The sequence below is a fragment of the Oryctolagus cuniculus genome, chromosome 4, assembly GCF_051225735.1.
Source record: "Oryctolagus cuniculus isolate XC-2025 breed Fujian yellow rabbit chromosome 4, ASM5122573v1, whole genome shotgun sequence".
NCBI classification, from domain to species: domain Eukaryota; kingdom Metazoa; phylum Chordata; class Mammalia; order Lagomorpha; family Leporidae; genus Oryctolagus; species Oryctolagus cuniculus.
The window spans coordinates 63,175,842-63,200,775 of record NC_142870.1 but is presented as its reverse complement, the minus strand read 5'-3'; the positions used below and the strand labels follow the sequence as shown (position 1 = coordinate 63,200,775).

General features: G+C 41.3%; 1 protein-coding gene across 12 annotated transcripts in view; it reads left to right on the top strand.

Moving 5' to 3' along the window:
• Positions 1-337: 337 nt before the first annotated feature.
• CD47 (CD47 molecule) overlaps positions 338-24,934 on the top strand; it is a 51,327-nt gene continuing 26,730 nt past the window's right edge. For all 12 annotated transcript variants that reach the window (XR_001794710.4, XR_001794709.4, XR_001794711.4 and 9 more), the window contains exons 1-2: positions 338-541; positions 13,941-14,288. Coding sequence is in view for 9 of the 12 variants with exons in the window: in XM_008266997.5 (XP_008265219.1) it covers positions 496-541; positions 13,941-14,288 (394 nt within the window). In the remaining 3 variants the exon portion in view is untranslated. The remainder of the gene's footprint in view (positions 542-13,940; positions 14,289-24,934) is intronic.

The following is a 24,934-nucleotide window of genomic DNA, read 5'->3' as shown; positions in this document are numbered from 1 at the left end:
GGGCCGCAGAGAGAGGCCAGGGCTGGAGCGGAGCTGCGTGCGGCTGCGAGGTCGCGGTGCGGAGCGCCCAGCGGTCCGCGAAGCGCGAAGGCGGCAGTGATGCCAGGAGGGCGGACAATGGGCCCGGGACTGTGTGTGGAGGCCGGCAGGGAGAAGCCGGTGAAGGCTGAACGACACCAGGGAACCGGGCGGGGCGGCAGGGGCGGCGCGACGCGACCTGCCCAGCCCCGCGCGCCACGCCCTAAAGCGGGCTCTGGGCTACGGCGTGGCGGGAGCCGGGACTGAAGCTACGAGTGGGACGGGCGGGGCGGAGTGCGCGTGCGCGGCCCGGGCGGGCGGGGGAGCGGTGGCAGCGGCGGGAGCGAGCGTGCGCGCCGCCAAAGGCTGCCTGGGCGGCCGGTCCTTGCTGTGTGGCTGTTGCCCACCTCGCCTGCAAGGAGGCGGCAGCGGCTTCTCCAGACACCTGCGGCGGCGGCGACCCCCGGCGGCGCGGCGATGTGGCCTTTGGTGGCGGCGCTGTTGCTGGGCTCGGCGTGCTGCGGTGAGTAGCTCCTGGCTCCCAGCCCTGGCTTGAGTCTCTGCGCCCCCGCGGGCGCCCCCGCAAGCGTGGGGGCTGCGCTCGGGCCGCCCCGGGGAGCCCGCCGAGGGTGGCCGGGGCGCGGGCCCTGCGCGCCAGGAGTGCGGACGCGGGAGCGCCCCCTCCTTCCTCCCCTGCCTCCTTTTCCTGGTCTTCCCCTCCCCGTGGGCGAGAGCGGGGCTCGTCTCCTTCCCCCCGCTCGCCACCTCCGAAAGCACGCACCGAGCACGACTCCGAACCGCGCACCTCGCCCAGCGCAGCTGTGAAGAAGCGGAGGGCGCCGTCGGAGGCGAGGGGGTGGCCGCTGTCAGGGACCCGCGGCTTCGCACCCGCTCCGGGCTCGGTGCGTGGATGCTCCGGGGATTGAAGGAGGCAGAGTGGGAGGGCCGGGCCTCCGGAGGGGGAAGCGCGCATTCTGGCCAAGTGGCCGGGTCGGGGTTGGTGCTGTTCGTCCTCCCACACGCACGCAGGAGCGAAGGGGACGCAGAGGACGCGCTCAAGTTTTCATTTCCATCGCGGCGTTGAATCAGGAGAAATCTATCTTCTGGCCGTGTATTTTCTGTTGTTGTTTTCAATCCTAAAAATAAGCTTCCTCGAAACTCTTTCCTTTCTCGTGACTCCCTACGCCCCATCAGCCGCTGTTAAAGCCACATTCCAAATAGTACCTTGGAGTTCCCCCTCTCTATTTGGGCAGCCGTTTGAAAGTTACCCCTATTTTGCCTGAAATATGAACATGGGAATCTCAAGTAAAAACACACATGCCGCAGTGTGGGATTTGACGTCTTTCCACACTGGAACGATTTTGCCCCTTGCCCCCAGAGCTTCTGGAATCCATTTCGCCTTTTTTTTTTTTTTTCTTTCTCTTTTCCTTTTCAAACCTGTGCTTCTATTATAAAAACTGAAGAGGCAATAGAAATTTTCATGAGTCTGCACTGTCTGTCACCCCTGGTATCTATGGAGCCTTTTGTGAACTTTTTATAAGATTCAGAATCGAGTATGAGTACCAGGAAACAGCGATTGCTACGTTTATCCTAGAATGCTGAGTTAATTCGATTTCAAATTGATTAGGCTCTATGTGCCATTCACAGAGGACCTTGGCTTGGAGCTGTTTCCCAGATGCCTGCGCACCACTTTTCCCCTCCCTAAGCCTCCTGGGAGGTTGGAGCTTGTAATAATCAAGACCTCTATTATCTAAATGGTTAATATTTCCTGTCATCTCTAGTGGGCTTGTTACCATTACTATTATTGTAGCTAAAATAATACTGCTTTGCAATACCTGTTTAATCAGAACCTTCATATTGAACCAGGTATAAATATGTAACAGAACATCACTGATTCAGACCATCAGCAGCAAAATGAGTCAGAATAGTATAAACCGTAAACCACGTACTGTTTTAAAAACAGGGGTTCTAATTTCAGGTCGAGTAGAAAGAACTGTTGTAATGGTGCTTTGGGGATAAGAATTCTGTTAAGCATTCTTATAGAATGTTCAGATCATGTTTAGTTAGAGCTCATTTAGATACAATATTACAAACTTGCGTTCAGCATTTATAGTAATTTTTTGTATTTGTAAATATAATGCAAGCGTCATGCATTTAAGTTGTGTTAAGTGTTGAATATAAAAGAGGAAGTTTTCGTGTTTCTCATAAGATAAAATGGATGTTTGTGTGTTTAGCATGTACCTTCAGGAGGCCACGTTTGAAGAGATGTTAACAGTCTCAGAACACAAGTGAGATGTCAGCCTTAGGATTTGGAAGAAGGAATGCAGGCTGTAGAAGAAGGAAGCCGTGGATTTGTGCTGAACTTTTGCTTTTGCTTTCATTTTCATTTATAATGCACTAATATTCAGAGTCCGTTTCCTGGTATCTACTACAGTTTTGGTGACCTTTCTGAAAAAAGAAATGGTATCACATACTCATTTCCTTCCATGACAGACAAACTGCAGCCCACTATAATGATTTACAAGATGTGGAGTCAATTACTGTGTTCCTTTCTAGTCTCCCACTCCCCACCTTTATTCAAAAGCACAGCAGTAGTTTCAGTAGTATTCACCAACTAATAAGAAACAAAACAAAAACAAAGAGACAAACCTTAAGTAAAGGACAGTGATATGAACTGTATTTGTAGTGGTTGAATGATTTTTCTTTGTTTAAAGTGGGTTTTTAAAATTAGAGGTACCCATGATTAATTTTTTAAAAACACGAAATATTTGTGTTGCCTAAGTCTGCTAATAATTTGACTTTTTAAAGTAAAATTATTTTTTATCCTAAAGAATATATTCATTTTAAATGCAGGATACCATGGCACAAAAGTAAATGCCTGTTTAATAGTCCTTATTTATGGGACTGTCCCAGTAGTTGAGAGACAGTGTGTTAAAGCATTACATTAAATGCCTGCCATTAGGACACTTGCTCATGCTGTCATCTGTATTTTGGCAGATGTCTTATATTTGCCACTGAGTTGCTAATGGATATTTGAAAAAGCAGGTTCTAAAGATGAAAAAAATAGATGTTTTGCCCCTCAAATTGATAAATATTCTAATTCTAAAATAATCATATTATCAAAATGAACTGTGCATTCCTTAATGTGAATTCAGCTATACCTAATAAAGGCATTGTTTTAATATAGTATTTTTGTGTGTGTGATATAATTTTTAGACAACCACTTTACCTTTTAGGTTTTTGCTATTACAGCTTTTTATATAGGATAAAAATTTTTGTCTCAGCCTAACAATGCACTCTTGGGTTATCAGAAAGTAACTTTTCGCTTTGTATACTAGTACAGACATTTCTTCTGTGATAAAATAACAAGCTATAAGATCAGTTTGCTAAAAATACAGAGCACCCAGGAAACCTGATTTTGATTAACCTAGACTAACAATAGATCCTGGATTTTACCTCTTAGTTGTTACCTGGAATTGAAACAGAAAGTAGAATCTCTGTGCTGTCATGAGATTTTCAGTGTGAGTCCATGGAGTAGTTACCTAAGACTCAGAATTCAGTCATCCCTAAGGTTTAAGATTGAGATTAGGAGACTTAGTGTACACACTTGAATGCATATCACACTGGTGTTAAAACACAAGACAAAGGTTTTTGTAAGGGCAGAATTGCCTTCTCCATTTCAAGCAAGTACGATCATGTCTTGTGTTCCAAGATTGCACAACCCCCTTGGGCATGTAGAGAAATTTCAGATTGTAAAAGTCTTAGTCACTTAAAACACAACTTATAGAGAACAGAGACTTTTAAAATTTTTATCTCTCAGTAGTACCCAGTGTATTTCAGATGGTTGAGGATGCCATGATTCTGAAGGTTGCTGACTTGAACTTGCCCTATCCCAGTAATTCTAGGTTGACCCCTCCTGTTCCTAGAAGGATACCCAGCTTTTAAATCCAGTGTAGGGGTTACTTTGAGTAAGAATTAAATCATTTGTGGATGCCCCGCTTTACCCCAGATCTTTTTGTACAGTCTCCTGGGAAGAGACATCTGACTACTAGATCTCCTTTTTGTGCCTAATTGAACTCTGTTTTGAGACTGCAGTTCTTAGCAGGGGTTAGATCTGAGGGCAAAAAATGGTAGGATTCATTTCTGGCAGGCATCTTTCCTCCTGAGGTTTGCTTCATCTACTTTGGTGGCTGCTGGGGCCTCTCTCCCCACTCCTGAACACCCATTCTGAGTAGATGATTAACTGCCTACTCTACTGCAAAAAATAGTGGTACATGGTTCAGGCTTCCTGAGCTCCCCTCCCACCATCACTAAACTAATCTTTAATATATTAGATAACTGTCTTCTCATTCTCTCTCAGCTGGTTCCAGAACACTGTGTATTCACCAATCCAAAGAAAAGACAGCCCGTCCAGTGCTCTTTCACTTCCACCATCTTGGAGACCTGCTCCGTCAGCTCAGTTCTTCAGTCTTGTGCCTTAGGCCTTTCCTTCTTCCTTGGCTCTTTCCCATTGCCTTGTAGACGTGATTGAATTTATCCTGTGTTTAAAAAGAAGAAGGACTCAAGAACCAAAAATAATTCTTGTCTTTTTCCCAGCTTCCATGCTCTTAGTTTTTGCTTTCTTATTGAAAAGATCATGATCACTTTTTTCTCTTCTCTTACTTGCTTCCCAAATAAATCTGCTCCTGACCCCACTAGTCTGTGGATATTGCTACAGATAAAGATGCTAATGATGTAATTTCCATTCAAAATGCTGTTCTGCCTGTATCACTTGTTATTTTCTCCACTTTAGGACCCTTCCTTGGAGTCCACAAAGTTATTCCTTACTCCCTACCTTGTTTATCTCACTTTCTTGACTTTTTCCTCTTTAATGATTTGTTCCATAATTGTTGGTGCTTTCTGAGTAATTCTTCTCTGCCACCCGCTCTGTTTGCTTTGCAAGAATGCTCTGGTCAATCATGTTTGTGCTTACAGTTTCCATTTCCAGCTGTATTCGTGGTGATTTTCAAGTCTTTGTAGTTTTAGCCTTTCTTCTTAAATACAGATTTGTATATTCCAGGATCTCCTGGACATCCTTAAATCATTGTACTACAAGAACTTCAATAGTCTATTAAAAAAAATTCTCCCCGAATCAGCAAGCCTCTTTATAATTAATCCATGGTCTGACTAGGTGTGCATATCACTTTGGCTAACAATTTTAACTTTCCTCACCTTTATCTCTGTCACCTCTGACTTCTGTTGCTGTTACTTTTTTGACTTTTATTGTCATTTTTAGACCTCTCCAGTGGCCATTTACCTGGACTGTTGCTGTAGTCTTTTTTTTTTTTTTTTTTTTTTTTTTTTGACAGGCAGAGTTAGACAGTGAAAGAGAGAGAGAAAGAAGGTCTTCCTTCCTTTGGTTCACCCGCCAAATGGCTGCTACTGCCGGCGCTGTGCTGATCTGAAGCCAGGAGCCAGGTGCCTCTTCCTGGTCTCCCATGCGGGTGCAGGGCCCAAGCACTTGGGCCATCCTCCACTGCCTTCCCAGGCTACAACAGAGAGCTGGACTGGAAGAGGAGCAACCGGGACAGAACCAGCGCCCCAACCGGGACTAGAACCCAGGGTGGTGGCGCCACAGGTGGAAGATTAGCCTAGTGAGCCGTGGCGCCGGCCGTTGCTGTAGTCTTTTAATGAATCTTCCTTTCTCCTCTCTCTTCCTACCCTAAATTCACCCTTCATATTGTTTCGTATTATTGTCTGTTAAGTGGAAAAGTCGAGGTGGTTTGTTTTTGCTTACATTATCAAGTCTAAACTTCTCAGTGTGCCATTCAAAGAAGCCTTTACAGTATTTCTTAACCATCTTCCCAACCTCATGAGAACTCACCTAAATAGTTCTCTGCTTTGTTGTCACTTTCTTCATTCCTCTATAAACTGTTGCTTAATTTATCTACAGAACTGTTTCCCATAACATTTCTAGTCATCCTTTAAAACCCAGTTTAAACACATTGTAAGAAGACCATACACACAGTCAAATTATCTTTAAGAAAATTTCTATCCAGCCATGCAATTGTCTTGAGATTTTTTTTTCATTAAAATACACAGCTTCATGATTTCATAATCAAGTCAGTGGAAGTGAAAAGCAGTAGAGCATTCTTGAAATACGGAAGAAGATTGAAATCTCTCCCTTGTGATCCTTGGATTTTCCTGACTTGCAATCCATACTTTAAAGTTTTTACATTCATAAAGTATGCATTGAAGCCTATTTTTGGACCTTTTTGTCTTACTTTGTGAGCCTAATGGAGAGATCAGTTAAATAGTAATTGTAATATGTGGTAGTAGGTGACAGCACATGGGCAGAGGGTGATGGAAACAGTAAGAAGGGGACAAATACTGTTGAGTGGTGCTAGGGAAGGAGACAGGTTTGAACATCTCAGTTGTGCTGTAGCAGCAGATCAGAAGTTAGCAAACTATAGCTGCAGTTCATTGAGCACTTTCTATGCACGTGAAAGCTTCTCCAGTGAGAACTTTATGTTCATTTTTCTCATTCAGTCTTCACAAATGCTCTAGTGGTATGACCTGTTGCTATTCACATTTTATAGATGATAAAATTGAGGTCAGGAGGTTATCCAACTATGAAATACTTCAGCTGAGTCTTGAACCCCCGTCCGACAGCCATGTTTGTGCTCTTCACTATACAAACCCTGTACACCCAGTGACGAGTATAGGCTTTTATGCTATGGGAACAGCGTGGTATGAGAGTGCAATTGCATAGTCATGGAATTCCAAGAAGGTCATTATGGCTGAAGCTCTCTTTGGAAATGATGGAGTACAGGAGATAAGGCTAGAAGGGATCTCAAAGGACCTGATTTGTATTCTGTACTAATGCACTTAGGGTTTAGCCTGAAGTGGGGGAGGCCGGTGTTAAAGTATATTAGAGAAAGGAGTGCACATTTGCAATCAGGGTAGTTATTTTGGGAACTGTGGAAAGTACATTGTACATTGAGCCTGGCATGAAGAAACATTGAGGTTAGAAACAGGGAACCTCTTAGGGGAGTATAGCAGTAGTTCAAAGGAGAAAAAGTGAACATCTGATTCATTCATTCAACAGAAATAGGATTTAGGAATATTAAATAAAGTGTACCTACTAAAAGTTCTCCATGGCTAAGGCAGGGGAGGTGCATCTAGTGTGATGCCTAGGTCCAAGTCTAGATTACTGGCAGATAATAGAAACTACTTTGGGAAGGTGAGGATTTGGGTGAAGGGTAGAGAAAGACTAAGTGTGTGTTTGGATTTGACAACTCTGAAGTAACTAGTTATCCACGTGGGAATGCACAGCAAGCAGTTGTGTGTCCAAGATCTGCAGTTTAGAAGAAAGATGTTGTCAAGTGCAGTAAAAGAAAAATTGAACAAGTAGTTAACACTGTGGGAGTATGGGAGAATACTTGCTAAGGGGGTGCTGACTGTGAAGCCCTTAGGAACACAAACATTGAGAGTCATCAATGAATAGATTTCAAAACAAAAAGAAGACTTAGGATAGGGTGGATCACACAAGAGGGAATTCACCATTAGGGGCTACATAAAGGACAAGGAACACAAGCCCAAAGATTGATACCCATGCTGCGCACTGACCCAAGAACTGTAGAAAAGAGCGAATATGAATCATGCATGTTGGATTTTCCACAGGGTCTTGTTGGTGACTTGGACAATACCTGTAATAGTGAAAAGTAGAGTGAGGGGCCAGAAGCCAGGTGACAAAAACTGAAGTGGTGTATTAGAAATGAAGAAGTGTATATACAAGTAGATTGTTATTTTAGGATGTTAAGAGAGACTAGGATGAGGTTTTTTTAAAGATTTATTTTATTTGTTTGAAAGACAGAATTACAGAGAGAGGTAGAGACATGCAGAGAGAGAGAGATAGGTCTTCCATCCGCTGGTTCTATTCTCAAATAGCTGCAATGGCTGGAGCTGAGCCGATCTGAAGGCAGGAGCCAGAAGCTTCTTCCAGGTCTCCCACATGGTTGCGGGGGCCCAAGAACTTGGGCCATCCTAAGCTGCTTTCTCAAGTGCACTAGCAGGGAGCTGGAACAGAAGTGGAACAGTTAGGACTCAAACCAAACCCCGTATGGGATGCTGGCACTCTAGGCCAGGGCTTTAACCTGCTGAGCCACAGCACCAGTCCCTGAGTTTTTTGAAGTTGGTAAATATTCAAGCATTTTTCAAAGACTGTTTTTTTTGGAAAAGATACCTTATAAATGGAAGAAGGGGCTGTGGGAAGCAGATAAACAAGGAAAGTCCCTGCAGAGTTTGATGGGTGTGGAGGCAGAAATGGAAACTAGCTCTCTGGTGAGGGGATTCATTTCTGCAAAGGGGAAGCAGGAGCAAAGGCAATGCAGGTAGTTGGTGCTGCAGGTAGGTATATAGGTGGGAAGTGTTGGAAGCACCTCACTTCTCTGAAGGATTCAATTTGAATAAAGAGGTAGAGTGGCAGCTCCTTTGGAAAGATAAGAGGCAAAAGGAGAGAAGATTTACAAAAAGCATGTGAAAATGTAAAATGTTTTGGACCTAGATGGGCAGTCACTGTGTTAATCCTCTGTTCCCTGGTAGCAAAATAAATTTCCTTACAAATCTGTAAGACTGATTACTCTTCTGCCCATCTGGAGCACCGTGACCATACAAGTAACACTTAGCTGGCCTGAAGCGCCGGCAGCGCCGGCATCCCATATGGGTGCCGGTTCTAGTCCTGGCTGCTCCTCTTCCGATCCAGCTCTCTGCTATGGCCTGGGAAAGCAGTAGAAGATGGCCCAAGTCCTTGGGCCCCTGTACCCACATGGGAGACTCAGAAGAGGCTCCTGGCTTCAGATCAGTGCAGCTTCGGCCGTTGTGGCCATCTGGGGAGTGAACCAGCGGATGGAAGACCTCTCTCCGTGTCTCTGCCTCTCTCTGTAACTCTGTCTTTCAAAATAAATAAAATAAATCTTTTTAAAAAAAAGTAACACTTAGGACTTTGTGTTACATGAAGTATTTAACATTTCCCAAATGAAAACTGTAAATGCCTACAAGATAACTCCTACTTTTTTTAAAGATATATTTATTCATATGAAAGGCAAAGTACAAAGAGGCAGAGGAAGGGAAGAAGGCAGGGGGAAAAAGAGAGAGAGACAGGGAAAGAGAGGGAGGGAGGGAGAGGAAGAGAGAGGTCTTCCATCCGCTGATTCATTCCTCAATTGGCCACAATGGCTGGAGCTGGGCTGATGTGAAGCCAGGAACCTGGAGCTTCTTCCAGGTCTCCCATGTGGGTGCAGGGGCCCAAGGACTTGGACCATCTGCTGCTCCTTTCCCAGGCCATAGCAGAGAGCTGGATCAGAAGTTGAGCAGCCGGACTCAAACCAGTGCCAGTATGGGATACCAGCACTGCAGGCTGAGTTTAACCTGCTGTGTCACAGCGCCAGCCCTAGTTCCTCCATTATTTAAATCTTATCTTCACATCCCATCACAATGTTCCATGTCAGGTCATTCTAAACAAATGTTTATTGCCTTTTTTTTTTTTTTAAGATTTTATTTATTTGAGAGAGAGAGTCACAGACAGTGAAAGAGAAAGACAGAGAGAAAGGTCTTCCTTCCGTTGGTTCACTCCCCAAATAGCCACAATGGTCCGGAGCTGCACCGATCTGAAGCCAGGAGCCAGGTGCTTCTTCCTGGTCTCTCACCTTGGTGCAGGGACCCAATCACTTGGGCCATCTTTCACTGCTTTCCCAGGCCACAGCAGAGAGCTGGATTGGAAGAGGAGCAGCTGGGACTAGAACCAGTGTCCACAAGGGATGCCGGCGCCGCAGGTGGAGGATTAACTGATTAACCTACTGCACCACGGCGCCAGCCCCTGATTGCTTTTTTAATATTTCTGAACTTGACTGGTGTGTTGTGACTGCAATGGCTGCAATTCTTTAGCCATTTTTGGGACTGTGGTCTGAATATGGTTTGGGTCAGTAGGCTGTGTTCACAAAGGTTGCAGGTCCAGGACTTTTCCATTTCATATAAAATCATTTATTTGCTCTAAGTTATCTGTGACTCTGTCATCACCCCTAGTTAAATTTGCCTACTCATAGCTGGTATAGACTACTATTAGCATATCTTGTTTATTCAGAATTTTCTTACTCATGTTAATTGTGTTCCATGTATATTTCTTTTTTCCTTTTTTTTTTTTAAGATTTATTCATTTATTTGAATGGCAGAACTACAGAGAGGAAGAGGCAGAGAGAGAAAGAGGTCTTCTAACTGCTGATTCACTCTCCAGATGGCCACAGTGGCCAAAGCTGCACCAATCCAAAGCCAGGAGCCAGAAGCCTCCTCTGGGTCCACCACATGGGTATAGGGGCCTAAGTACTTGGGCCATCTTCCACTACTTTCCCAGGCATAGCAGAGAGCTGTATCAGAAGTAGAGCAGCTGGGACCTGAACCAGTGCCCATAGGGGATGCTGGCACCACAGGTGGCAACTTTACCCGCTACAGCACAGCGCTGCCCCCCCCCCATATATATTTATGAAAGGCAGAACTAGACTGAGAGAGTGAGTGAGGGTGACAGAGAATGCTTCCATCCACTTATTTACTCCCCCAATTGCCTGCAACACCTAGGGTTGGGCCAGGCCAAAGACAGGAGCCAGAGAGTCAATCTGACTCAATTCCTGATTTGGTCAAAAGGAACCCCGGCCCTCGAGTCATCATCTGCTTCCTTCCAGGGTGCAAATTAGCCAGTTGCTGGATGGGAAGCAGAGGCAGGACTCAATGCCAGGTGCTCCAGTATGGAATGCAGACATCCCAAGTGGTGGTTTAACCTGCTGCACCACAATTTCACCCTTGTGTTCCCTATATTTTAAATCTTTTCTTCACTTTTCTGTTTCATTCATAGGCAGTCAGCGTAAGAGAAAAGCTCCAAATCAGATAGTTTTACTACTTAGTAGCTTTTTTCATACATGCTTATAGAGGATAAAGTTGTAGTTAACAGCTGGAGTGATATTTTTGTACTGCCTCTATTTATTAATTATTAGTGCAGAGGTTATTCAAATTATGGTTTATCCAGGACAGTTTTTCTTTGAATTTGACTGACTGTTTTTTCTGTTTAAATTGCTTCTGCTATAAAATGTTTTTATTACCACAAATATTGCAGTGCAATTAGTGCTTTCTGTATTCTTTAGAAAATTCATTTTCTAAACATAGGTTAAGAAATTGTGGAGGTGAGCATTATGGTGCAGCCAGTTAAGCTGGCTCTCAGCTCACCTGCATCCTACATTGATTGTCCCAGCTACTCTGTGCTTCTGATCCAGCTTCCTGCCAGTGTGCCTGGGAGGAGGCAGATGATGACCCAAGTACTTGGGTTTCTGCCATTCACGTTGGATATCAAGATGGGCTTCCTGGCTCCTGGCTTTGGCCTGGTGCAGCCCCAGCTGTCATAGGCATTAGAGGACCAAACCAGTAGATGGAATCAATCAATCTCAATATCTCTCTCTCTCTCTGTCTTTCTTTCTCTCCCCATGGGTGTGTATCTGTTTTTCCTTTTTTCTTTGTCACTCTGCTTTTCAAACAAATAAATATTAAAAAAAAAAAAAAAAAAAACAAGGAAAAAGAAAATGTGGAGTGTGGGCTGACCACTTCCTACCCAGGGCGTTCTCATGTAGTTTGATAGGAAAACTGAGCTCTTCACTTATGTCTCTTTTTAAGTTACTCATACTAATACAGTTTTAAAATTTTGTAAATGACTCATACAAATATAAAATGAACATGTAACAAATATTACACTTCACTCATTCATTAGGAAACAAACCAGCAAGAAAACAAAACCCACTTTAAAGAAAATTGGAAGAACAAACAACAATAAAGCAGTCAGGAATTCTGAAATAAATTTTCTGACAGATGCAAAATTAGTCAATATCTTCAAAGCAGTAAAATGTAATTTTTGGAATCTTGTCTTCCACTAGGTAGAAATCAATTACAGAACAAAATTTGTTTGTGTCTCTGAGGATACCAATCATTTGCATTACCATCAGTTTTCTACAATTTACAGAACTATAAAATAGCCCAGTCAAAATCAGTGGAAGGCACGCCAGGCCCCTGTAGAATCAGGTAATCCTAAAGAACCTGTTAGATAATGGCCAGAACTCCATTGAAAGGACTCCAAGTAATCTTTCTGTCCATTTCAATGTCTTTCACTACACTTGCTTTCCTTTGTCATTCCAACATCATTATCATCCCTTTATTCTCTCCCTGTACACTGTAGTCTCTCCCCATCAATGCTTCTCTATCAGAGAAAATAACTTGCAACTCCAGGGTTTTGAGGAATTCAATGGACAGTCCATGTTCTGCCTGGAGCTTCTTAATATTTATGGGGCTAGAAATGTAGCAAACTGAGAAAAAGTGAATTCTGGACATCCGCAAGTTTGGGCCAAACCACAAATTCACCAAAATACAGCAATTTATACCAATCAGAGGAGGTCCAGATCTTTGTCCTAAAATGCCATATTGTCCAGATTCTAGTCTTTCCCTACATTTTAAAGAATGATACTGTTTAGAGAACACTTGCCTATATACATGTATTTTTTTCCTCTAATGCTCACCCAGTTCTTTAAAGTAGCCCAGAATTTGCTTTTGATCCTCTTCCAGAGTAAACCAAGGCACAGAAAAGTGAGTTGCTTAAGCTCACAAAAGAAAAAGTGGCAGAAATTGGATTTGTATTCAGGTTTTTATAACATTGTCCATTTCATGTTCCACCATGCATCCTTGTATTAATTTCATTGGACATTTATTGATTAATAATTGTGTTTTTAGAATAGTAAAACCTTATGCCTCTGATTTTTATTCTGGTTTATATAGAAGGAAGAAACCTGAAGGACAAGCTATTTACTAAGTTGATAATTTATTTTTATCTGTTAGTGCTTTTCTTTTTGAGGGACAAGTCAACGAACTCCTTAGATGAAAGAGTTGAGTAGTGGCAGAAGATTATGGAAGACAAATATATTCTGTTCACATTCTTACACATTTTAGTTGAGTAGTGAGTGATTGTGTTTACTTATGCAACCCCTCTAGTATAAGGCAGTTAGGTAGTTTATCCTATTGAGAAGAGTTGATAAAATTATCCTACTTCACAATACCTGTTCTTGGTTTCAATTTGTTTCTCGATTTTTGGAGTGATTTATGGTTTCTTGGAGAAATACGTGTAATAAATATTTGGGAATTATTGTTCTGCAGATTCAGTCAAACATGGGGGTGGGAACATGCCATTCAGTTGTATAGAATCCTTTGTAAAAGTTGCACACAAAATGTCTGTTGCTGTCTATATTTCGCACTGGGAAAATAGCCATAGAGAATGTTTTTTCTTGTTAGTATTCTAATGCTTTCCAACTTAGTGGAAGGACATGATTTAATTCCTCTGATTTACTTTGTATATTAAGGTACAGTAGATCCTACCACATTTTTTGGAAATACAACATAGGGGTGAAGATAAATTTCATATCAATTTAGTAACTTCTATTTAGAAGTGTATGGAAGTTGAGATTGAATATAATATGTGGTTTGATTTTCTGCTCAAAATTTTCCCATGGTAAGAGCAATATTTTTCTGCATGTATCCGTAAGCAGAAATCATTACTATAGAGCTTCCAGAAGTCAAATGCTACACCTGTATGTTCCATCACAATTGCCAGATTTATTCCCAAGATACATTTATACTCTGATTTTTACTGAGAATGAATAAATAAAAGTTACATTGTTGTGTACTAGCTGCCCAAGTTAATAGTAAAATAATTTGTTTCTGTTTTTTGCCTTTGGGTTCTTCTCCATTGCTGCACTGCTTAAGTAAACAACTGAAGCATTACTCTTTGTCTTAAGGATTTGTACTATAACTAAGATTTTATAGAACTCTGTGACTAATAAAATACTTTTATTTTTCCTTCACAGGTTCAGCTCAGCTAATATTTAATAAAACCAAATCTGTAGAATTTACCTTTTGCAATGAAACTGTTGTCATCCCATGCTTTGTTAAAAATGTGGAGGCGGTGGGCACTATGGAAATGTATGTGAAGTGGAGATTTAAAGGAAAATACATTTTTATCTACGATGGAGGGCAAAATAAGTCTACTGCCGAAAATGACTTTTCGAGTGCAAAAATTGCAGTCTCAGAATTACTAAAAGGGGATGCCTCTTTGAAGATGGATAAGCGTGATGCCGTCTTAGGAAACTACACCTGTGAAGTAACAGAATTAAGCAGAGAAGGGGAAACCACGGTAGAACTGAAGTACCGTGTTGGTAAGTGCTGTGGTTTGACTATGCTTTGTGACCTTTGAAATTCATGTGGAAATCTGATTGCCACTGTGGCAGTGTTGAGAGGTGATTATGTCATTTACAAAAGCAAAAGAGAGAGAGAGGGATTACTGCCTTTCTCAAGGGAATGGGTTAATTCTCACAGGAGTGGGTCAGTTGATTTTGAGGGTGGGATGTGCAATGACTCTGCCCTCAAGGTTTCTCTCATTGCAACACATTTGCTTCCCCTCCTGCCCTTCTGCCAAGTTAGAATACAGCACAAGGACGCAGTAGAGGTCTAACAGGTGGGGGTTCCTCTTCCTGGGCTTTCCAGCATTCAGAGCAGTGAGCCAAAATACACTCTCATTTTTATTAAATCAGCCAGTCTTGGGTTTTCTGTTACAGCAATGGAAACCAGACTTAAACAATAAGCCTTCTGAAGTAGCTTCCTTTTTTTTTTTTTTTTTATTCTGCAACCTGATCCTGTTGGAAATAGGGAAAAGACAGAAGGGGAAAAATATTTGCAAATTATGCAACAGATAAACAATTAATAACCAGAATCTACAAAGAGATCAAGAAACTCCACAACAACAAAACAAACAACACACTTAAGAGATGGGCCAAGGACCTCAATAGACATTTTTCAAAAGAGGAAATCCAAATGGCCAACAGAAATATGAAAAAATGTTCAGGATCACTAGCAGTCAGGGAAATGCAAATCAAAACCACAATGAGGTTTCACCTCACCCCAGTTAGAATGGCTCACATTCAGAAATCTACCAACAACAGATGCTGGCGAGGATGTGGGGAAAAGGGACACTAACCCACTGTTGGTGGGAATGCAAACTGGTTAAGCCACTATGGAAGTCAGTTTGGAGATTCCTCAGAAACCTGAATATAACCCTACCTACCATACAACCCAGCCATCCCACTCCTTGGAATTTACCCAAAGGAAATGAAATTGGCAAACAAAAAAACCTGTGTGCACCTTAATGTTTATTGCAGCACAATTCACAATAGCTAAGACATGGAATCAACTTAAATGCCCATCAACAGTAGACTGGATAAAGAAATTATGGGACGTGTACTCTTAGAATACTATGCAGCAGTAAAAAAATAATGAAATCCAGTCATTTGCAACAAAATGGAGGAATCTGGAAAACATCATGCTGAGTGAAATAAGCCAGCCCCAAAGGGACAAATATCATATGTTCTCCCTGATTGGTGACAACTAACCGAGCACCAAAAAGGAAACCTGTTGAAGTGAAATGGACACTATGAGAAACAGTGACTTGATCAGCCCTTGTCCTGACTGTTGAGGAACAACTTAATATTTTATCCCTTTTAGTATTTTTTTGTTCTACTGAATACTGTTGGTTGAACTCTGTAATTAACACACAATTATTCTTAGGTGCTTAAATTTAACTGAAAAGTGATCCTTGTTAAATATAAGAGTGGGAATAAGAGAAGGAGGAGATGTACAGTTTGGGACATGCTCAACTGGATTTGCCCCAAACGGTAGAGTTAGAAATGTGCCAGGGGATTCCGATTCAATCCCGTCAAGGTGGCATGTACCAATGCCATCTCGCTAGTCAAAGTGATCACTTTCAGTTCACAATTGATCATAAAAATAGGATTAAGAGTCAAAGAGATACATAAACAAGACTAGTGTCTGCTAATACTAACTGATAGAATTAAAAAGGAGAGAACAATCCAACATGGGAAGCGGGATACACAGTAGTCTCATAGAATGGCAGGTGTCCTAAATAGCACTCTGGCCTCAGAATCAGCCCTTAAGGCATTCGAATCTGGCTAAAAAGCCCATGAGAGTATTTCAGGCATGGAAAGCCAAGACACTCTGGCAAAAAAAAAAAAATCTAAATGAAAGATCTCTGTGAGTGAGATCCCAGTGGAAAGAACGGGCCATCAAAGAAGGAGATACCTTTCTCTGAAGGGAGGAGAGAACTTCCACTTTGACTATGACCTTGTCTAAATAAGATTTGAGTTGGTGAACTCAAAAGGCTTCCATAGCCTTGGCATCTCATGACAAGAGCCTCGGTTGATTACTGACGCCATAAATAAGAATGTCAGTTGTCAAGTCAACAACAGGAATCACTGTGCACTTACTCCGCATGTAGGATCTCTGTCCTTAATGTATTGTACTGTGCAAAGTAATGCTATAACTAGTATTGAAACAGTACTTTACACTTTGTGTTTCTGTGTGGGTGCACACTGTTGAAATCTACTTAAAATATACTAAATTGATCTTCTGTATATAAAGATAATTGAAAAAGAATCTTGATGTGAATGGGATTTGAGAGGGAGTGGGAGATGGGATGGTTTGAGGGTGGGAGGGAGGTTATGGGGGGAAAAAGCTGCTATAATCCAAAAGTTGTACTTTGGTAATTTATATCTATTAAATAAAAATTGAAAAAAGGAAATAGGGAAAAGTGGGGTTGGGAACTCCTTTATGAATCAAAAAGTGATTGTTAATGATAAATGTGATGTAATATTTAGCAGCTTTAAGATCATGAGTTCTATCATAGTTATTGTTCTACTTTTCATTACTGTTTAATTTGGATATTGTGTGTCTCAGACGTTTCTTTTGAGAACTGTTCTGTTTGGGGCCTGGAGTCATCTATGCTGCCATCAAAAGTACCTTCTTTCACAAGATTTTCAAGGCTCTTTTTAGTTGTTTCTTGAATAATTTTTTTGTCTTGCATGTTGACCAAGGGTTGGCAAGTTCCAGCTGTGCTTCCCCTGGAAAGAATAGGTTAGGAAGAGAATCAGATTTGTCATAGATCATCAGGGTTGAGTCCTAGAGGTTTTCTGTGACTAGTGCTGCTTTGCTGTTCATTTCTTAGCCAAGTTGTGGGAGAGCTGGTCTTCCATTTTTATTTATTTGGATTCAGGCTTGGGTATAGCGCCATGATTCTGCCATTTTTCACGAACTTGGATTGGTGAGTTATATAAAGTCAGAACGTTAGCTGAAGTAAAAATAAATAAATAAAGTCTCTTTTCTGTTTCTTGTCAGCCACCCACAAAGGCATTCTGCCTTTCCATTTTGAACGTTCTAGTTAGAATCGCCAGGCATATTATTGATCTCAGGATTGACTACACTTTGGAACCTCTGCTCCCGATGGGATCAGAACCATCAGTTGGATGCGCTCTTTGCTTTCTATTCTTCTAGCTTTCACTGTTAGGACATTCTTGTTACTGTATCGGAATTGGGTGATTAGTCTGTTGATGTTGCTTTGGGTTAGGAATGAAGAGATTGAGTCACAGCCCTTATTTAGCAGCTTGGTTTTCATCTCTGATCCTGAGCTGGTACTTCACTGAGTCCACATTGTCTCATACTCAAGACGGGGATGAAAATAGATGTTTGCACTTATGTATTCTTCCTTTTAAGATTTATTTTATTTATTTGAAAGGCAGAGTTAACAGAGAGAGAGGGAGGGACATGGAGAGAAAGATCTTCTGTCTGCTGGTTCACTTCCCAAGGGCTGCAACAGCTGGGGCTGGGTCAAGCTGAAGCCAGGAGCCAAGAGCTTCTTCTGGGCCTCCCATATGGGTGCAGGGGCCCAAGCACCTGACTGTCTTTTGCTGGTCTCCCGGGTGCATGGCAGGGAGCTGGATTGTAAGTAGAAAATCTGGGACTCAAACCGCTGCCTGTATGTGATACTGGCGCTGCAGGCAGTGGCTTAACCTGCCACACCATAGCGCCAGCCCCTGCATTTATGTATTCTACCAAGTATAATGAGAACCCATGTTCTTTGGAAACCAAAGTTTGTTACTACAGTAGTTGTTTTCGTGAATGTTAGTGTAATGAAATAGAGTATCAAGTTGCTGAAGCTGATCTGCAGTCTTGTGTGTTTCTTGTGCATAGAGAGGAATGGGTAGGGGGTGGCACAATAGGGAAGGAGGATTAAAATGGCTTTTCTGCTCATAAATATCACCCACATTGTAACTTTTACCACTGATGTTAATTTAGGCTAAGGAGATTTTTTTTTTTCCTCAGTGTACATCTTTAGGAGAGCTCTACTCAGTCATATGCACTAGAACTGACTGTAGTTAGATAATGTAATACTTAATTCAAATTCTTTATGGGGATGTAGTCTCATGGGAATAAAAGAAGACATGGGGCAACAGTAACTTTGGAGGATAATGTGTAATGCTGAGGGACAACTTGGTAGCCAGAAGACAGAATGAAGATGAATGGGAATGACAATTATAGTTTTGCATGTGAGGGTTGTATTTTTCATTGGTTCTGAATATTATGTATAAATATGAGCTCAAGTTCTGTTTTGGCCCATTAAAGTTGGAACACATCATTTCATTATGAAGAATGGAGAAAAATTTACTAGAGGTTTAAGATACTTGGCTTTGTATCAATTTTGATTTTTTGAAGTAATTATTGATTCACAGGAAGAGTCAAGATAGTTGGCCCATGCTCTACACCCAGTCCTCCCCACTGGTTACCTCTTAAGTAAATACATCACAGTATTAAACCCAAGGCATTTGCTGTAGCACAGTTTGTGTATGGGTCCCTATGATTTTATCACATGTATTGTTGCATAATTAACATCACAATCAGGATATAGACCTATTCCATCAACCCAAACATCTCCCTCCTGTTAACCTTTCATAGGCATACCTTCCACTTCCCACTGCCCCTAATCTGGCAAGCACTAATTTTCCCTCTATAATTTTGCCATTTTTACAATTTCATATAAGAGGAATCATACTGGATATCACCTTTTGAGGTTGAGTTTTTTCCAGTTTGGGCAATTAAAAATAAAGCTGCTGTGAACAGTTGTTTACAAGATCCTATGTAGACATAGTTTACATTTCTCAGGGGTAAATTTCTGAAACTACAGTTATTAAATTACATGGTAAGATTATTCTTAGTTTTCAAAGAATTTTCAAACTTTGCTCATCAGCAGTGTAACTGTAGAATACAAATTTGCCGTACTGATACTTTCCCATCATGTGTTTTAGGGATTTAGACATTAGAAACTATGTTTTCTAGGTTGTGGGGATTTTTTCCCCCAAATATAGGCATAAATGAGGAATAGCAATTGCTCAGAATAGTTGAATTACACTTAATGGATTCAGGTAGTGGTGACCATTTTTTGTGTTGTTTTTTTTTTTTGTTTGTTTTTTGAGTTTTTTTAGAGCACGAGAGCTGAATACATGAGACACTCTAAGATACTTTGTATATCTAACATTTGTTTGAGCCCCTGCCAGATGTGTTCAGTATAATATGTCCTGTGATCTTCTTAAGAACTCTAGTGGAGAAAAGTAGGTCTTACCATTTAAAAAATGAGGAAGCTAAAAAGAGTCAAGGACAGATTCATTTCCAGGATTTTAACCCAGATCTCTGTGGCTTCAAAAGCAAGTACCGTTACCATCATGGTATATGATTCATATAATAATGCACTGTAAATAACCAGATACTAAATACAAATAATAGCAGTTATAAAATTAGTTATTGCTATTTCTATTAATGATATAAAAATATAGAAGCTTAAAATTCATTTTTCTCTGTAAGCTGTTTGTTTTAAAAGGTCTATTCAAGTTCAGCAGAGTTGCCATTTCCATTGTCAACATTATGCACATTCCATTCCTAACAATGACATGAAGACATTGGAAGATTCTTGTATTAGTTTTCTAGTGAGGTGTAACAAATAACCATAAACAGGGGCCGGCGCTGTGGCACAGTGGGTTAATGCCCTGGCCTGAAGCACTGGCATCCCATATGGGCGCCAGTTCAAGACCTGGCTGCTCTACCTCCAGTCCAGCTCTCTACTGTGGCCTGGGAAGGCAGTACAAGATGGCCCAAGTCCTTGGGCCCCTGCACCCACATGGGAAGACTTGGAGGAAGCTCCAGGCTCCTGGCTTCCAATGGGCTCAGATCCGGCCGTTGCGGCCAATTGGGGAGTGAACCATTGGATAGAAGACCTCTCTCTCTCTCTCTCTCTGTGCCTTTCCTCTCTCTCTGTGTAACTCTGACTTTCAAATAAATAAATAAATCTTTAAAAAAAAAAACACAAATAACCATAAACATAGCAGCCTAAAAGAGCACTTGTTCACCAGCTCTGATCATGGTGTGGCTGGGGTCTGTCAGCCAGACTGTATTCTCACCTGGGGGCTAGGGTCCTATTCCAGGCTCACAGAATCATAACCTAAATCTGTTACCTGTGATTGCAGGACTGAAGTCCTTGTTTCTTTGCTGAGTGTCTGTAGGGACTTCTCTCAGCTCCTAGAGTTGTACCCATTCCTTGCCACATGGTCCCTGCGTATTTAAAGCCAGTGAAGAAAGATCTGCTTGCTGAGTCTCTCTCACATGTTGAATTTATCTTGATAGGAAGAGCCCAAACACTCTTAAAGGATCACTTTTTTAGGTCAGCTCTGTCTACCTACAGGATAATCCCTCCCACCCCTTCTTAAAGACACTTGATTGATGATCTTAATTATATCAGCACATTCCCTTTTCCAGGTGACATGGCATCAACATTGGAATGAAATCCAGCATATTTTTTGTCTCACTGATACACAAGAGGAGGGAATTACAGAAGGTATTTATTTCAGGGAGCAGGATTTGGGGGGCCCACCTTAGAATTGAGGGTTTGATTAAGTGAGGATTATAGACTAGCTAATCAATAGATTAAAGAAGTGATCTTTATAATCTTGAATCTTCATAATCTTGAATCACCAAGTAAAAATTTGGTTTCATTTTAGTGCATAAATTTTATTGTGATTGTCTCCTGTGGACGCTGGTATTCTCTGTGTGTAGAGGCCCTGTGGACCCTTCCTGTTTTCAAGTTGTCCCATTTCTATACAGAGAGGTAAGAGAACTGAGTTCATAGGTTTCAATAACACTTGGGCTTGAAAGCAAAACTTAAACACTTATCCACAGACCACACCCTCTTAATATCATTTTTTTTGCCTTTTCAGTAATGATTAACTTTGGATTATCTTTATTAATCCTGAGATGGAAAAATATCTGATGTTGTTCATAGTCCATTTTAACCTTTATTCGTATTTTTAGTGCAACAGAAACTTAGAGTTGAAAGGGATCTTAGAGAAGTATCTTGTCTCACTCTCCCTCAGGGAACAAGATTTAACATAATCTTACAATTCTGTGTAACAAATTGGTAGTTTAATAAGCACATGTGTAGTTTCACATAAAATGTTGGAGTTTTCCCCAGGATATCAGTTGATTCTTAAATACAGAATTCACTGATCCTCAAACTTCTACCAAAACAAGTTAGAAAGGTCATGTGTTCATGTCAGTGACAGGAGAGGAAACCTGGTAGAAGTTTCCCACAGTAATTTCTCTTTTTTTAATTGTATATAATATATGCAAGTTTCATGTATATTTCATATATACAGATTTAGGAACATACTGATACTTCCTGCCCTACCCTCCTTCCCACCCTGCTATAACCCTTCTTCCTCTTCCCTCTCCTATTTCCAGTCTTAATTTTTACAACAGTCTACTTTCAGTTTACTTTATACTCATGAAATAAATACTGTTACTCAACAGTAGAGACAAGGGCTGTAAGCAATCATTGAATCTCAAAATATTTATTTCACTCCAATACATTATATTTTAGGTACTCTATACCCCAGACCAAGGAAAACATATCTCTCTTTTTGGGACTGGCTTATTTAACTAAGTATAATGGTTTCCAGTTGCATCCATTTTGCTGCAAAAGACAGGATTTCATTTTTTTTTTTTAAACTGAGTAGTACTCCGTAGTGTATATATACACCATAATTTCCTTATCTAGTCAACAGTTGAGGGACATCTGGTTTGATTCCATATTTTAGCTGTTTTGAATTGTCCTACAATGAACCTGGGGGTACAGATAACTCTTTCAGATGCTGATTTCTTTTCCCTTGGGTAAATTCCCAGGAGTGGGATGCCTGGATCATATAGCAGGTCTATATTCAGATTTCTAAGGTATTCCCATACTGTCATTCACAGTGGCTGCCCCAGTTTACATTCCCACCAGCAGTGGATTAGAGTACCTTTTTCTCCACATCCTTGCCACCATTTGTTGCTTGTTGATTTCTGTATGAGAGCCATTTAATGGAGGTGAGGTGAAACCTCATTATGGGTTTGATTTGCATTTCCCTGGTGGCTAGTGATCCTGTTTTTTCAAGTGTCTTTTGGCAATTTGAATTTCCTCTCTTGAAAATACCTGTTCAAGTCCTTTGCCCATTTTTTTTCCAATTCTTTTTTCCCCCAGAAACCTTTTATTTAAGGTATACAAATTTCATGCACTTCATAAATACAGCTTTAGGAACACAGTGATTCTTCCCACTATACCCGCCCTCCCACCTGTACTCCCACCCTTCTTCCTCCACCTTCCTTCTCCCTCTTCTATTCCTGGTCTTATTTTTTATAAGGCCTATTTTTCAATTAACTTTATACTTGTAAGATTAACACTGTACTAAGTAAAGAGTTCAACAAATAATATGATGACAAAAGGGAAACTGTTCCTCAGTAATTGAGACAAGGGCTGTTCAAATTTGTTTTGTTGTTGTTGAATTTTTTGAGCTCTTTATAGATTCTGTTTATTAACCCTTTTACCCAAAGTGATTTCAAATTGAGATACCACTGGACAGCTCAATACCCCATGCATACTTACTGTCAGGGAAAGTGTTTAAATGTTGGGGTGGTAGTGAGAGGGAGATTATGTGAAGCCTGAAAGAGCCCACATGTGATACAGATAAGCTCTGTAAGAATCACTTAGATGAAAATATATTTCATTCAAAAATCCCACTGTCATTGAAATTTCCTCTTTTATCTCATTATTTTTGCATAGATTCTTGTAATCATCTAGTCTGTTTCATTATCTAATTGACAAATTAGTTCTTTCCTGCCCCAGGAAGTTGACCATTCAAACTTTTTATCTAAAGGCTTGGTATGAAGAGACACTGTTACTTCCTAAAGGATTGCAGGTATCAGGCAATTAAAGTTCTTTCTTAAATCAAGCTAACATTTGCTTCGCTGTTGTTCCTCACTCACTCGGAAAGCTGTCGTATTTCTCCCAAATTCAGCCTTCTCTATGGTAAAACACTACAATTCCTTCAGTCAGTGCTCAAGGTTTCAGGGCCCTCATTCTAGTCACCTTGCCTGGCAGCAGTTTCCTGTTGCTTCTTTAGATGTGTTGAGTTTAACAGCTCACGGCTGCATTTCTTGACATCCTTTGCCCTCCAAAATCTGATTGCTGCTGTACCTTTCTGACAAGTCCTGATTCCCTGTGATCCATTCTTCACATGGCTGCCAAAGAAGATTTTATGAATCAGGTCATTTTTCGTCCCTGTTTGAAGCCTGCCAACCATTTCTCGTTGCTGTTAGAATAAAATCCATACTTAACACATTGTAAGGACTGATCTGATCTCACCCTACTCCTCTTTTGTAATCTTGCATCCCTGAATTCCAGTCACTGTGGCCGTCTCCTGTCTCCTTGAACTTGCTGTTCCTTTGTCATCTGTTCCTCTCAGTCTTCAGGTGACAGGCTCCTTTCTTCCTAAGGCTCAGTTCCAATTCCTTTCCCCAGAGGCCTTTCCCCTTCCCCAAGCTCAGACTCACAATACCGTGTTCATTGCTGGGCCTTCAAATGCCTAGATGGGGAATTCCCCATGGTGGGCTTACAATGAATATTTATGGAATAAGAGAAAATGAGTGGTCAGATCAAGGTCAAATACATCTCTTGTTTTTATTAATGGCATCTATTAACACATCCTAAATTTATGAGGCCAGTAGAGAAACTTGTCCTCATTAGCTCATCTTTTTTAAGATTTATCTATTTGTTTGAAAGGCAGAGTTACAGAGAGGCAGAGGAAGAGAGAGAGAGAGAGAGATTTTCCATCCACTGGTTCACTCCCCAGATGGCCACAACAGCCGGGGCGGAGCCGATCCGAAGCCAGGAACCAGGAGTTTCTTCCAGGTCTCCCATGTGGGTGCAGGTGCCCAAGGACTTGGGCCATCCTCTGCTGCTTTCCCAAACCATAGCAGAGAGCTGGATCGGAAGTGGAGCACCTGGGAGTTCAACCAGCGCCCATATGGGATGCTGGCACTGCAGGCAGCGGGTTTAACCAGCCCCTGATCATCTTTAACGTGAGGTAAGATAACAGCTATAGGTGAAGCCAGCAGGATTTGATTCCTGTTTAGATGTGGGGCATGAGGGAAACCAAGGAGCCAACTGTAAGTAACTCCCAGGATTTTGCCTGAGCAAGTGGAAAAGTTTAGTTACAACTACTGAAGTGGGAACTGAGAGGGGAGGTGTGAGGACGACACTGAGGTGACAGGTATCAGGAATAAGTTTGGGATATGAAAATGTAAAATGCTTAAGGTCTGGAATTCATGGTGCCTTGGCTTCTTCGGCTGCAAGGAAGGATTTAACTCTTCCTATGATTATCACGAGGATTTCGAGGAATTAATGTATACAAATCAAAATAATAGAAGTAGAAAGGAAAATAAATTAAGCATGGTTATGATCTTATAGAGCTTTTGCCAGATCCTTTGGGCATCATATACAAAAACCTAAGCATAATTCACAAAATTTTGCCTGGTAGGATTTTAGGCTGAGGATAGAAGAGGATTTTCTTTTGTATAGGAAATGTGCAGTTATCCA